This window comes from Camelus dromedarius, chromosome 9, assembly GCF_036321535.1.
Source record: "Camelus dromedarius isolate mCamDro1 chromosome 9, mCamDro1.pat, whole genome shotgun sequence".
NCBI classification, from domain to species: Eukaryota; Metazoa; Chordata; class Mammalia; order Artiodactyla; family Camelidae; genus Camelus; species Camelus dromedarius.
In genome coordinates, this window is record NC_087444.1 from 31,403,803 (window position 1) to 31,418,431 (window position 14,629).

General features: G+C 42.8%; 1 protein-coding gene across 3 annotated transcripts in view; it reads right to left on the reverse strand.

The window, feature by feature from the left end:
* ZNRF1 (zinc and ring finger 1) overlaps nt 1-13,628 on the reverse strand; it is a 90,279-nt gene extending 76,651 nt beyond the window's left edge. For 2 of the 3 annotated variants that reach the window (XM_064488962.1, XM_064488961.1), the window contains exon 1: nt 12,550-13,582. In XM_064488962.1, the coding sequence (XP_064345032.1) occupies nt 12,550-12,973 (424 nt within the window). In that variant the 5' untranslated portion in view covers nt 12,974-13,582. Of the gene's footprint in view, nt 1-12,549 lie in introns of all 3 variants that reach the window. The other variant, XM_031458076.2, reaches the window with a different exon arrangement.
* Nucleotides 13,629-14,629: the final 1,001 nt, after the last annotated feature.

Below are 14,629 nucleotides of genomic sequence, written 5' to 3' on the forward strand. Positions count from 1 at the left end.
GTGACACATAAGAGGATTAGAAAAGAAGAAACCAAACTGTCATTATTTGCCAACATGATCCTTTTGGATTTGCTCTATAGATGCTTCCCATTAAAACTACTAGACCTGTAAGAGTTCAACAAGTCTGCTAAATATACAAAAAACCTAAAATAACTATTAAAAAAAATTTAAACTATAATTTACAGGAATAATCAAAAAACTATAAGGTACCTAGGGATAAATCTAACAAAAAAGATTCAAGATCTTATAAACCTTTATCCAGAGACATTCAATAATAAGAGTTTACTTTTACTGATCACTTACTATCTGCTGGGCACTGTTTCAAGTGATGTGGATACTCCTATAAGCTCATTTAATTGATACAATAGTACTACATGATAGATATAATTATTATTAGCCTCACTTAACCTTAAACACTAACCCACACTGCCTCTCCCAAGAAGGGGTGTCTCACTGCAGGCCCCTCCCTTGCAGGCATCTCCAGCTTAGCCAAGCCAAGCCTCCAGAAGACAATCTCGCGTGCTAATGAGGCAGACTTGAACTCCCTCCCTGGCTTCCAGCTAAGAAGACTCTCAACTGAAGTCCAAGGAGACCCTCTTCCATCAGATAGGATCACAGCACAAACCGGGGGAGCAGAGACTAGGACTACTTCAGTTCACAAAAGGATATAGATCAACTCTGAAGAAAGCAGATCTCAGTATTAGGCTTAGCCACCCCTTCAGACACTGTGTCAACTTAAGATCATATGGTTTTCCTATTCCCAGGAAGAGGTTAACGTAGATCCCTCAAACTTGAGAGGTTTCATTTATTAAGACCTTAAGCTATTTTGCAGGGTCAAGAACTTAATGGACATTCAACAATTTACGCCTTTTTAGTAAAATTTGAAGATTATGGCTAATGGAAATGCAACATTTATTTTGCATTTTGGGGGCAACTTTTCTTTGAGTCTGAAATTATTTCAAAATATTTTTAGTGTAAAAATAAATTATTACATCTGTAAGTCCATTTCTATCAGGTTCATAGGTTGACCGAATTTTATAAAGATAGCAATTGATAAACCCAATGTAACTCCAATAAATATCTTAAGTCTTTCCCCCAGAGAAGTTCACAAAGCTGATTCTAAAATTTACCTAGAAGCAAAAAGCACCAAAAAAAGCTAACCAGTTTTTGTTGTTTTTATTGTTGTCTGTAACATACAGAGAACTGTTTATTCTGCTGTTTGCAATACAAAGACATAGGGAAATGTTATTGTTTGTGCAATATAGTAGGGAAAAAAATCTGAAACTGCCCATTAGGGTCAGTTTGCCAGATGTCCTGTCATTAAGAATAACAGCTATAAACAGAGCAGTTCCTGGTACTTTGTACTTCATTTTGTTGATTTTATCTGAATTCCCTTATTTGTCCCCTAGAAAGCTTTATTTAGACAACACAGCTTTGAAAGAGAATAAATAACAAGATGAAAGGATTTGCCCTTCCACAAAGCAAGACAAAACTACAGTAATTAAGAAAGTATTAGCACAAGGACAGACCAAATAGAACAGAACAAAAAGCCCAGGAATAAATCCATGCCTGGAAGGAAACTTAATATCTTGATAGAGGTAGCTTTGTAAATCTTAGGTAAAGACTTTACCATTCCTCACTTGCTGCTGGGAGAGCTGGTTACTCATAAGGAAAAAGGAAAATATATCCTTATTTTACCCTCATTCAAACAATTTAATTCTCCAAAAATTAAGGACTTAAATATGAAAGGCAAAATTTTAAAACTTTAAGAAGAAAATATAAGATATTATCTTCATGACTCAGGAAAAGAAAACCTTAAGACTCAAAATGCACAAACCATTAGTGAAAAAACTGGAATATTCAATTACCTTAAAATTAAGTTAACCATAAGGGGAGGGTATAGCTCAAGTGGTAGAGCACATGCTTAGCATTCACAAGGTCCTGGGTTCAGTCCCCAGTACCTTTTCTAAAAATAAAGAAATAAACCTAATTACCCTCCCCCAAAGAAGTAAATAAGTAAATAAATCACTCTTCAAAAAATATTTTTAAAAAATTAAGTTAACCATAAGAAATCACAAAGAGAATAAAGAGATAACCCATGACTGGGAGATATACATCTGCACCATACATGATGACAAACAAGACAAAGAATTATTACCTGGAAACAAAAATGAAACAAAAACAAAATAAAAATAATAAAAATAGAAATAAAAGAAACAAAAACACAAATTCACACAAACTAATAAGAAAAGGATGAACTATCCAATATAAACATGGATAAAAGACATGAACAAGCATGATGATAAAACATAAAACATTAGCATATTAACATGTAAATATGTTATATCAAACATATCAATAACAAAAATCTTGATGATATACCATTTCACACCCACAAGAGCTTGCCAAAAGTTCAAGTATGACAATTTCAAGTTCTGGCAAGAATATGGAACAAGTGAAAATATGCTATTTTGGGATTATAAATTTGAACAAGCACAGTGATTTACTGGGCAATATTTAATTGAGTTGTTGGTATATACGTATACGTGTATATATATGACCCTATGACACAGCTATCTCATGACTAAGCGTGTACTCATAAAAAGTCATTCAAGTATGTAAGGAAACATAAACAGTCTCAAAGCAACTGAAAATAACTTTAATATCCACCGATAAGGGAATGGATCAATAAACAGTGATATTTGTGGTATATTCATACAATACAATAGAGCAGCAAAAATGAATGTGTTAGAGCGGTGGATTTATAGATCTCAGATACATAGATAAAATCCTATATCTAAATCTATAGATACAAAAGGACAAAGACATTTTGATAAAGTTTATATAAATTAAACAAATACTGTTTTGGATAGAAACAGGCAGTAAAAAGTATGAACATGTATAGGATGAGAAGCAGGAGAATCACAGCAGTGGTTATCTTTGGGAATGGAAGGGGAGGAGAAAGATAGGAATTGGGTAGGGTACAATTACACCTGTAATGTTTTATTAATCTGCTTGGTAGGTGAGTGCGTTATCTCTTTTGAAGGCCTGAAATAGTTCATTTTTTGAAAAGATTCCAAGAGACCAGAACTCCCATTCAGAGTCAGACCATTATTTGATTTACTAAACTGTACAAGTGAAACCAAAATTGAAATAGCACAAACTCCTGTGACTTTTTCATCTCGCAGTTACAGGACTGAAACTTTATAGAGTTTATTTAGTAAAAATGAATGAACAGGAAAAGGAAGGGTCAGGCTCCAGCCTGGATCCCATGACAAGATATACCCTGAGGACCCCTCACGGGAAAGAGAGGGAAGTAATTCTTGCTATTTTATAAAAGTGATAGTCACTTTTCCCTTAAGTGTTTTGAACTCCTTAGGCAAAAGACACTTTGTAATTATGCCATCAATTAAAAATGTCTAGTCTCCACTATACAACCTAAGAAAAATTCATCCTCTTAGAGCAATGGTTCCTAGTGCTTTTTCACTGCTTGAAGAAGCTGGTTAAAGTCATCTCTGAAGGATGCACGTATAATCCTAGAGGTCTGGATACCTTCAAGGCCCAGGACTCCCCCTCCCATTTCCCTGCTTTTCTGCCCTTTTCTCTTAGTTATTGCTGGCTCTTAAGCATCAAACGCAGGCTTCCTGTTCCCCTTTATTGAGCCCTGGAGACTTGGAACTGGTAAGAGGCTTTGAAGAAAAGTACAAAGCCAGGAAAACACAGAATGGAGACAGCTCTGACTTTCCAAAGGAAAGCAAATCTTAACAGTTGTAATAACCTTTCAGACTTTCCTCTGTCTGTAGCTTACATAAGACATGGTTCAGACACTAGGACCTAAGAAGTCACTGAAGTTGGAAACAGTAAAAACTTAGATTCCGACGGGCAGAGAGGCTGAGGACAGGCATTTGAGATGTGGATATTATAATCCTGGCTTGTTCTAAACTCTTAGTAACTCCACCATCTCATTTTCATCATCCTACAAAAAGACTGACTGGGTGTTCATCTAAGCACTTTATTAGACCTAAAGTCTTAAGAGCACAGGCCTCGTGTGCATCTTCTTTGTAAGGCAGTCCCCATGGTCAGTGCCAAGCGCCATGCCACCATTTCACAGTCTGGAAAGAGGAAGCACACTTGAGGCTCTTAAATTCTCATCATAAAGCCCGAAGCCATCCCTTAATCCAGAAATATGATGCTGCCCCTATAAATGGCCTTGGGCCCTCTGACCCAAGGCCTCCTGTTCCTGATCCTTTTACACTACAATAGTGTTGTTGTTGTTGTTGTTGTTTTGAGAACTTACATCTTTACTGTTTTACATTAATGAACTGAGTTTGAATGCTAAAACTCCAATCTCATTGGTCATGGTACTGCGACAATTCACTGAGCAGAAGCTTCCTCGTTCTATTCTGCTGTCCTGCACTTTGAATTCAGGGCTTGCTGTCAGCATGGAAAGAACCAGAGTTCTGATATGGCAGCCTTTGGTTATGCTCAACCAAGGGATTTATCATCTACAACCTACTCAAATCCCTCCCCCAACAGCTACCAAAAATTCCCCTGGTGAGAAATGCTATTATGAGAAGGAGTGGCTGCTTTGTGACTCACACTGTTTCATTAAAAAGATTCTTTTTTCTCAAACAAATGTTCAGCAGAAGAATCCAAAGATTTTCCAAAGCCACAGCAAAAACAGAACAGCTCATAATACTACTTCTCAAAGGTCTGTCACTTCATAGGAGAATCCTATACCTCAAAATACTGGAGATGCTTGGATTCACTATCCTTTAATGTTGCGCTTGGCCTCTGGGCTGAGAAGAGGTAGGAAATGGATGAATTAAACATGGCCAATAAGACTGGACTTGTCAGATGTTAAGATGGAAGGAAAGCTAGCTCTCAAGCCAGCCCTCATCACAGGTCTTAGACTTACCATTGTTTGCCAGGGCAACTGGCTGCAATGTTCCAGACATATCTGACCAGGATTGAGGAAAACTAACAATGTGTGTTGTATTTGGTAATGCTTTTTACAGTAGTGGGCAATGTTATCATAAAGTTTCTTTGAAAAGCTGACCTAGATGATGCTACACCTTTGAGGGCATCAAAGTGTGGATAACCTAAACAAATAGAACAATATTCTGATCGCTAATTTGTATTTATGGTAGACCAACTACTTAATTGGTTTAGGTTGGAATCCTAAGGGCTCCCTCAAATCCTTGTAGGATTCCTGGAGTACTTAAGCAGACATCAGGATAAAAGAATCCTAATAGCCCTCTCTAAGGAAAAGTACCTTCTCAGATGGGGAAAAAGATTATCTGAGAGGGAAAGAAATGAAAAGATCTCCAAAGAGCAGAGAAATGTGGGCAAAATGACCAAGTGGCTGGGGTCACCGTCTTGGGTTCTCCTTCTACCTCTGAACCAGCTCATCTGGTGACTCCAGATTCAAGTTTCTTTCACAAACTAACAAATCAACTTTGACCTTAAAAGATACTGTACAGTACAGAGATGACTAATTTCAGAACAACTCTTTCTGAAGCATGGCTTATTTAATTACACTTTGCAGAGGACTGAAGGTACAACCAACAAGCAACCTGGAGCTATGACAAATCTAATTCACCAAGACCAAGAGGAACACACATTCCGAAATGTAAAGTGAGGCTTCTCCAAAGATTATCTTTCAGAAATTAAGATAACACCTTATAGCCAAAGTCTGTATAAAGTCTTTCAGCATGGAACATTTTTTTAAATTCTTTACTTTGGGCAAAATATTCAAATATAACACAGATTTAATAATTATTCCAGGGGGAATGAATTTCAGTCACCAATGTTGCCTACCATAAAAAAAGCTTTAAAAATTATGTAAAACAGCACTTAAATGTCAGTGTTGTGGACCTCAGAGACAAACACAAGGCCAAGGAGGAAAACTGTTACTTATATTTCCTTATGTACATTTTGGTTTGAGATAAATTTTACAGAGATGAATTTAAAAAGTGGTGGATCAGACTTCTAGAAAACAGTGTTCAGTGACCAGAAAGAAAAGTAGCTCCAGGGATGACAAAGATACTGAAGTCGAAGATATACAGAGAACGTGAAGAAATGTTTTTCTTTTGATATTCCCACTGAGAAGATAGCGGACCACTAGTATTGGCACATACGAGGAATTTCTTCTTAGTAGGCACTTGACTGGAAACACAAAAGATCACCTGCCCCAGACCAGAGACAGGGTTTAGGAAAGAAGGAACAGTCTAAGTGAAGAGTAGAGAGGAAATACCACCCATGTAGCAGTCTCATGAACAAGCACCTGAATTTGTTTGTTTATTCACCAGAGGAACTAATGAAGAAGGTGAAATCATCCACACGCTGCAATATCCAGAATTTCCCTTAAAGGAGTGAGGAAGCAAAGACTCTTAGAAAGAACAAAGTAATGCTAATCACCTTCATCATAAATATATATTCCCAGCACCTAGCACAGATCTGAGTATACTGGAAGCACTCAACAAATCTTAGTTTACATGTCGTAGCTCAACAGATCTCCACACACATAAACAAAAAGTCTCATACTTTCAGTCAGTTAAAAAAAAAAGGAAAAATAGGCATTTTTGTCTACTTCAAAGTCTGAGTTCATCCTAAGATCTTCACTTGTTTCGCTGCCCAGCTGGGGGTCTGTGAAGAGGATGTAACTCAGTAAGCCCTTCTGCAGCACAAGCAACCAACAGCAGCTGTGCCTGAGGAGAACAATCGGGGGAAGACAAGCGCAGAAGGAAAGGGGACACTGCCACAACTACCTTCTGTTGGGAGCAACTTCCATTCTCAGGACCAAGGCAGATGGGCACAGGCCTATCTGTAGGAGAAAAATGCTTAGCACCATGTTAAAGAAAATAGTCAAATAATGAACAGTGTTCTTGCTGGGTGGAGCTACCTTGTGGGAGTAACAGAAAAGAAGATTTGCCTGGCTTCTGCTTGGGAAATATTTGACCAGTTTAGTGACATTGAAAGTGATACTAAGGAATGCACCAGAAAAGCATCCGGAGTTCTTTTCTCTGGGAAGAGAAAAGTGAAATCTATGGTAGAGGTGAGTTTCAGATAGAGGGTATTCTGACTACATTTTTAAAATCATTTGTTACAAATACAGACTCTTGAGTTTCTCCTCAGCTCCGCAGGACTCTGGGAGTGGGGTCCTGTCATCTGCATTACTAACGAGTCCCTACAGAACAGTGGACAGAGTCAAGTTTGACAACCCTTTGAACCATTTACAGAAATTCGAAGAGCTCCTGACTGCATCTGCCTCCTTCTTGTTACAGTCCTAGGATGCACTATCAATTCTTACCGGGCCTCCTCTAACTTGGCGTTTACAGGGGCTTGGTGAATTCCTCTTTCCTCTTTACTCCCAACAGAGGAAGGCTGTACCTTCAATTCCAACAACTCCAGGGAGATCTCAAGGTAAATAGTCTCATCAGTCTACAAACTACCCCAGCTGCTGCTGTAAGATTACACTTGGTTCTTTATTTGCATCACACTTGAGAGCTGGTCTTCAGGTTATTCATTCATACTCACAATTCACCCCTCATCCATTTAGCGTATCAAAACCAGGAACCCAACTGTTGGATTCAAGGATATACCTGTCATTAGGTGAAGATAAGATTCAGAGGTGAAAATTGTGGGGTCTGTGACAAGTCTGTTCTCACGCTCAAGCCTAGACCCACAGTAATCACTAAGAACCAACCATGTGATGGAGACCAGGCCATGACAAACCTTGGAAAAAGAACAGATGGAAATTTGTACGCAACCATCACTCTGAAAGACTGGGAACAGGATTTAGGTTTTTGGGCTAACTTCAAGATTCTGGTACCACAACCTCAGAGACCCAGTCATTATAAACACCCCCTACTTAAGGGTTAGTAAGAGAGAGATCAAGAGCCCATTTAAGTTACCACCACTTCCCTCTGACGTTTTTTCCAATTTTGAAACTGTCAAAATTGAAGTTTAGTTTTCAAATTTGGTTTACTAAAATATAAGTACCCAATAAGCTTGGGTTGAATATCACATTTGTAAAACACAAAGTATGATCCTTTTCCCAAAAGGAACTAGGGCTCCATTTCTTTGGTAAAGAGTGGCTTGGCTCAGAATATTCCCTGTGACCTATTTGGGGTGTGACTTTGTTTAATGGCGAAAAGTACACATTCCATAAAACACACACTTTAAGAGTGAAACCACTGATTCTTGCAAAACCTTTCAAACCCCAATGAGGAAGAATTAACTGTGACCTTCAAGAAACAATGTTCTCAAGGGAACTTTTTTTTCTTTTGTAGAAAATAAGCCCTTGTGGTAATAGAGAACTAAAAACTCTGCTTTTAAAAAAGTCTTTAAATGAAAAAAAAGGCTTCATTAAGAATACAATTTTGCAGAGCAGGGACCAATCATGCTCTTTGGAGACCACAGAATTTTCTCCTTCTCCAGAAACCATGTAAAGACCATTACTTCTCGCACACCTATGGTGAGGCACAAAGAGGCTTTCTGATCCACTCCAATGGAATTGGCAACTTTCCCTAATTATTTAAGAAAAGGGAAAATTAAGTCACTTGAGAACCCTAGAGTGGCAGCAAAATAGAACCCATGAGATATCCTGGTAGCATGTTCAAAGACTTATCAAAAGTTGATGACTTTGTGACAACAGAGAACAGTTTAGTTTTCTGAACACACATGTGTATACACATATATGACAGAAGCTGGAGTGAAACCATCAATGACCAGCTGTCTTCTATTAGGTCCCAGAAAATAGGCAGCCTCTTCCTTCCAACATGGTGGATCCTCTCTGGTTTTTTCCCCACATCTAGGAATCTGTGTTCTGAGATAAACAGGACTACAATAGGATGATCAGACCTCCAGAACACCACCCAGACAACCATCGGGAGTGAAACACCTTACAGCAAAACGCATTTTAACGTGGAAAGGAAGGGGCTCTACTCGAATCCTACAGAGCAGCTCTTCTCAAATGGTATTCGTTATTATGAATGGCCCCATCAATATAGGTCAGATTTTAGTAGAGAGTACTAGCTTCCATTTTGGGGAAACAGTTCACATAATTAAATCTCTATGCTCAGCACATTCTGAGATGAAAGAAGGCAGAGAATTATATGAGAAGTGCCCCTGCAAGAACACCACTTCCCATTTGTATGCTACTTGGCTTTTGTAAACACCATCTCCTGAGACCACAACAGCGACATGGCAAGATAAGAAAGGTATTCTCTCCATATTACAGGTTGGAGAAACGGTGACTGACGCTAAATGTCTCATTTTTACCAGGTTACAAGGCAGGCAGTTAACTAGGAGCACAACCAGGAGATGAGTGTAGCCCTCTGATTCACAGGCCAGTGTGATTTCCAGAAGCCACCCACCTTCCTTGTATTTTAAGATGAGAGGCAGTAAAGGGGAATGGTTAAGAGACCAGGTGGATTCTGTTACTGGCAAACCTGCATTCCAATCCCACCCATTAGATACCTGGCCTTGCGTAAGTTCCTTAACCTGCCCCCAAACCTCAGTTTCCTCATCTGTAAAATGGGAAAACATTTTACCTCGTAGAGTTATAGTGATGATTAATTGAGATGACGGACATAAGACTCTCAATTTCATTCACTCAACAAATAAGTGCGCCCGGCACAAGGAGTGCAAGAGTTACCATAATGACCAAGAGGCACAGTCTTGCTCTCATGGAGCTTAAAAGTTAGTCAAACTAAACAGAAAGAGTAAATGGATGAATAAATACTTATCAAGTGTGTTAAGTGCTATTATGGTAACAAGTGAGTGACCAGAGAGGTTGGCAGGAGGGAACAAATTTTTAAGAGTGGTCTCTGAGGAGAAATTTAAGTTGAGCCGTAAGGGATCATAAAGGTTATCCATGTACAGAAAGGAAGAGCATCCCAGACAGAAGGAGCAGCGTGTGCAAGGGCCCAGCCTGAGGAAGTGTAAGAACAGAGAAGGCAAATGTGGCTGCTGTGTATCATCACAGGATTTGTGGAACAAATTTTACAGGCTGGCTGCATGTGTATTTTAAAAATAACAAAGATAAGGTTCAAGAGAGGTGAGGTGTCTCGTCCAAGGTCACAGCTCCTTCCTGGAGGAGCCAGGACCTCAGGATTCTACCTCCTGACACAACATCAGCTCACTCCCTTTGAGGAAGCCTCATGCACACTGAACTCCCCACTTATCTCACTGACAACTGTTTTCTGTGCCCACAAAGAGTTCCAAAAGCACCTTGAAAACACAAGCAACAACCTCACATCAACTTCCAGGCATCTGGTCAACTGTGCACTGAACTCCTTACTCTTCTACTCTTTAGACACAAGAGTGTAAGCTGCTGGGACCTTAATCCAAGGCTCCGAAATTAAAACAAGTTTCTTTTCTTACAGCAATGAACAAGAGGAAACGGATGTCCTGGAAGGAAGATCCTGTGGCCTATTCCAGAAGGTGAGATAGAACCACTATTGCAGAAGAGCAGAAATATGAAAGTTCATCTAAATGAGCTTCACAGGAAAAACTAATTACTTTATTTGAATAAAACAACAAATCCCTAGGGCAGTGGTTCTCAATCAGGTGATACCCCACCCCTGTCAAGAGCACTCTGAAATTTGTAGGGGCATTTAGCAGGCAGGGTCAGGTATATTCAATGTCTTGCAAAAGGACAAGATGGTCCTATAAAGACTACATGACATAAAATATTAGCAGCAGCCTCCCTCCCCACACTTCATATTAATCCCTTAAGGGATTAATATGCTCCAACTTTTCCTGTATTCTCTGGTTCAGTGGCTCTTCCTAACCTTACAACTGGATGAGAAAAAAATTTAGGTTTTACATCTTAAAAGTCTGAATTTTGGAATCCAATTGTAACTCCAGCATGGAACCTGGTGGTGGAATAAGGAAAAAGAAGCTTCTAGTAAGAGACAAGAAATTTAAGCAAAAAGGGAACTCCTTCTACAGACAAGCTTCTACAAGATTACATTTGTTTTGCAACACAAAAAATACTACCTGTGATTTTTGAGAACTTTCTAATAGTGCTTTTCAGTTTAAAATCAGGCACTAATGAAAGTTCTTTTAAAAACTTAACCATAATGATCTCAAAAAATACAGCTCTTTCTGGACCAAATTTTATAAGGAAGATTATTAATATCAAGATGCTTAAAGCTGATCAAATCTCTAAAAGCGTGAAAAGTAGTCATGCTTTGCATCTCTTTCCGGGCAGAGTCTGATGCAGGTCAGAGAAGCTCCAATGATATCTAGAGGTCTGTTCAGGGATTAAAAGTCCATCCTAGCAATTAAAAGCCACTTTCAACTGTTATCCTCAATTATCACTATTTCTCTCCAAAATTTATTTCACAATTAGTTTAAAAAATTGAAAAAAAAAATTAAGTACTTCCAGAAAGAGATCCAAAAAGTCTACCCTATTTTGCAATAGCTACAACAGTTGATCCAACAGATAAATCCTCCAAAAAGCAATCTTTCTTCTACATGGTATCTAAATGTTCTGAAGTTTCCCAAAGGAGTCTGAATATGTTAACTTTTTCACTCCAACTTGCTAATTAGTAAACAACAGCCCCACACCCCTTCTGACCAATTTTCTAGAAGCCTAACCTGACTTCTCAGGTTAGCTAAGCAGACAGACCTGTTTTCCTCCAGAAGCTCCTGCCAGTCAGAGCCTGGGAAATCCTCCGGCTTTTCACTGACCTGTCACCAGAAGTTCACAAAATGAATTCATCCAGGTTCTTTGAATCCTCATTTTCCCCTGACACGTGCCAACAGCTGGGCAATAAAATGCCATCTCTTGGTTACAAAAAAAAAATGCAGACTACCCGGAAGACCAAGCACTTAGCATGGAGGGGAAGAAAAAAGATGGAGGGATGCAGGAGTCATTGAGCCAAGTTTACTGTATGCAACACCGGCAACCAGAGCCCCCCGTCTCGCAAAGCCTCTGAGGGAGGCTCCCTGGCTGGGCCCTCCATCCAGCAGGCCACACCTGTCTATGGCAGCAGCCTGGCAGCTGCTTCATCTTAAACAATTCAAACAGATTTCCAGCAGGGTAGCAAAATTGGTCACCCCCCTTTCCCAGCAAGAACAAGAGCCCTAATCCAAACACCACTTGGCCCCAATTTTATTTCTTTTCACACTCTTTGGGAGACACCACTTGGTCAAATTAGATCCTTCTCTGTTACAGGCGAGGTAGGCACAATGCTGCAGTAACAGAAAGGAAGCACCCAGGCCGACTTGCTGTAAGTCAGACAAGACCTTTCTGAGGCTGGGGATGCCAATGAATGGGGCTTCAATAGGTATCCACAAGTGAACCAACGCATGAAGTCCTAATACACCCGGCTCCGCAGCCTCTCATAGAGCCATTTCTAGAGGGTAGGTATCCATCCCATTCATCCCTTGGCTCCAGGAACCAAGGGGAAGGCAGACAGATCCACGTCACGCACTCCACCTCCAAATCTTCGCACGCGCGTGAAGGAGTGGGGCGCCCTGGCGCGCCCTCCCTTGCACTCCACCCTCCAAGGCCTCCACCACCCGCGGACTCACCACTGTGCGAGCTGAACCACCTGGGTGCGATGTGCAGAGGTAGAGCATCCGCCAGCGAGGCTCGGGAGCCCAGGTACAGCATCCCGTCTCTATGGTGACCGCCGCCCGTCTCCTGGTAACCATTGCCGTGGGCATAGGTGGAGTCGGACGTGGACCCTCCGCCGCCGGGCGCCCTCTCCGAGTCGCCGGCCCCCCGGGAGGAGGGGGTGTAGAGACTAAAGGGCACCCCCCCGGCCGTGCTGGGGTCCATGCCCATGCCCGCCACAGAGCTGACCGAGCGGCTGCGCAGCCCCATGGCCCCGCCGCCCGCCCGGTAGTGCCCAAAGTGGGGCGCCCCTCCCGGCGGGGGCACAGCGCTGTCATCAGTGGAGACCCCCGGGAAAGGGCCCCGGGAGCGGGCCGCCGTGCTCTGCTTGCCCCCCATGCTCGCCCAGGCCCCGATGGGGCGGGAACCTGGAGGCCTAGACCCTCCCCCACTTCTCAGTAGCTAGGGGAAGGTTGGGCGAGCATAAAGGGGGAGGGAGTCAAAAAGGAGACCGGGAGGGAAAAAAAAGGAAAAAAAGAAAAGAAAAATCCGCGGGGCGGAAGAGGCAGGCGGGCGGGGATCCCAAACTAAGAATGTAAAACGATCCAAGCCAAACGCATGTTTCCCCTCAAGGTCCAAAGAGGCGCAGTCCGGCGCGGGCTCGGCGCGCCACAGGCCGCCCCCGGGCTCCCGAAAGCCGGGGGAGCCGCAGGGAAGAAGGGAGGGTGGCGGCGGGCGAGCGGGCGGGAGGGCGCAGGGAGGCGCCGGAGGAGGCCGCCCGCCCGACAGCAGGAGGCGGACGAGGGCTGGGGGCGCCGAGTGCGTCCCCCGCCTCAGGACGCCGAGACCATGGACGGCGGCCCGGACCCCTCCAGGCCTCGGGCGGGCTGCGGAGCTCGGCAGCCAGGCGGAGCTCAGGAAGCCACGGTCGCGTCGCGTCGCGTCGCGCTCTCGCTTCAGCCGCTGCCGCCAGCCCCGCCAGCCCCGCCAGCCGCGCCGCCCCGCTCGGTCCCGGGCTGCGCTCGCCGGCGCTCCTCGCCGCCGTGGAGACAATGGAGGGCAGCAGAGCGCAGGCGCAGCCCGCGCCCCCTCCCCCTCCCCCCCCCCGGCCGAGTTAACCCCTTCGCAGCCCCTGCGGCGCCGGGCCACTGACGCCCGGGAGGTCCCACCCACCCAGCCCGCCCCCAATGGCCTGGGGAACCGGAGTGGCCTGAGCCGCGTGGGGCATCAGGAACAGAAGCAAGGAGTCTTTTCAAAGCAAGCACTCTTTAATGCCGCTGGAGTAGCTGATTATTCAGAGGGGACCCACCTATGGGGGAGGGGAGACCATGGCTCGAGGGGTGGGAAGGAAACACAAGGGAGAAAAAAAATTACTCAAGATACCTACCTGGCTCTGAGGGTCGCTGGTCAAGTTCCCCTCCCAGCACAAATTTGCCCCCACAGCACCCTCTGGTGGACGTGCTGTCCGTTCTGTAAGAGGTTCCCCATACAAGAATCTCTAAAATCAGGAAGATCAGCATTTGGGGAAGTTTTAGTTGTTGGGGGTAAACAGCCCCCTGGGGTACTTGTGACTCCAGTTTTTGCTGACAGTAGATCGGAATTTCCCAATTGGGCTTAAGCAAATGGGTAGATTCCTTAGCTAAAATGTGATTTTGAGCGGGGAGTGTGGAACACATGCTTAGTGTGCATGAGGTCCTGGGTTCAATCCTCAGTACCTCCATTAAAAAACAAATAAACCTAATTCCCTCCTCCTCCCCCAAAATAAAATAGTTGCTTAGCAAACAAAAAAACCCGTGATCTTGAAAATCACTAGATGTACGATAAAGTGAAAAAATAAGGACGTGGAAGTGGAATAATGCAGCTAAAACTAGTGATTTTAAAAACTCCCTAGTCCAAGGCGGGACCCCTGTTTTGTTTACCATTTATCCTGGCATGCACCACAGGGCCTGCAACACAGCGGGTACTCAATAAACATTTGTTGACCAAGCCTGCGTTTTGCAATATCTCTCTCACATATTCACATTCATTCATTCATTCAACAACTATTTTTCAAGC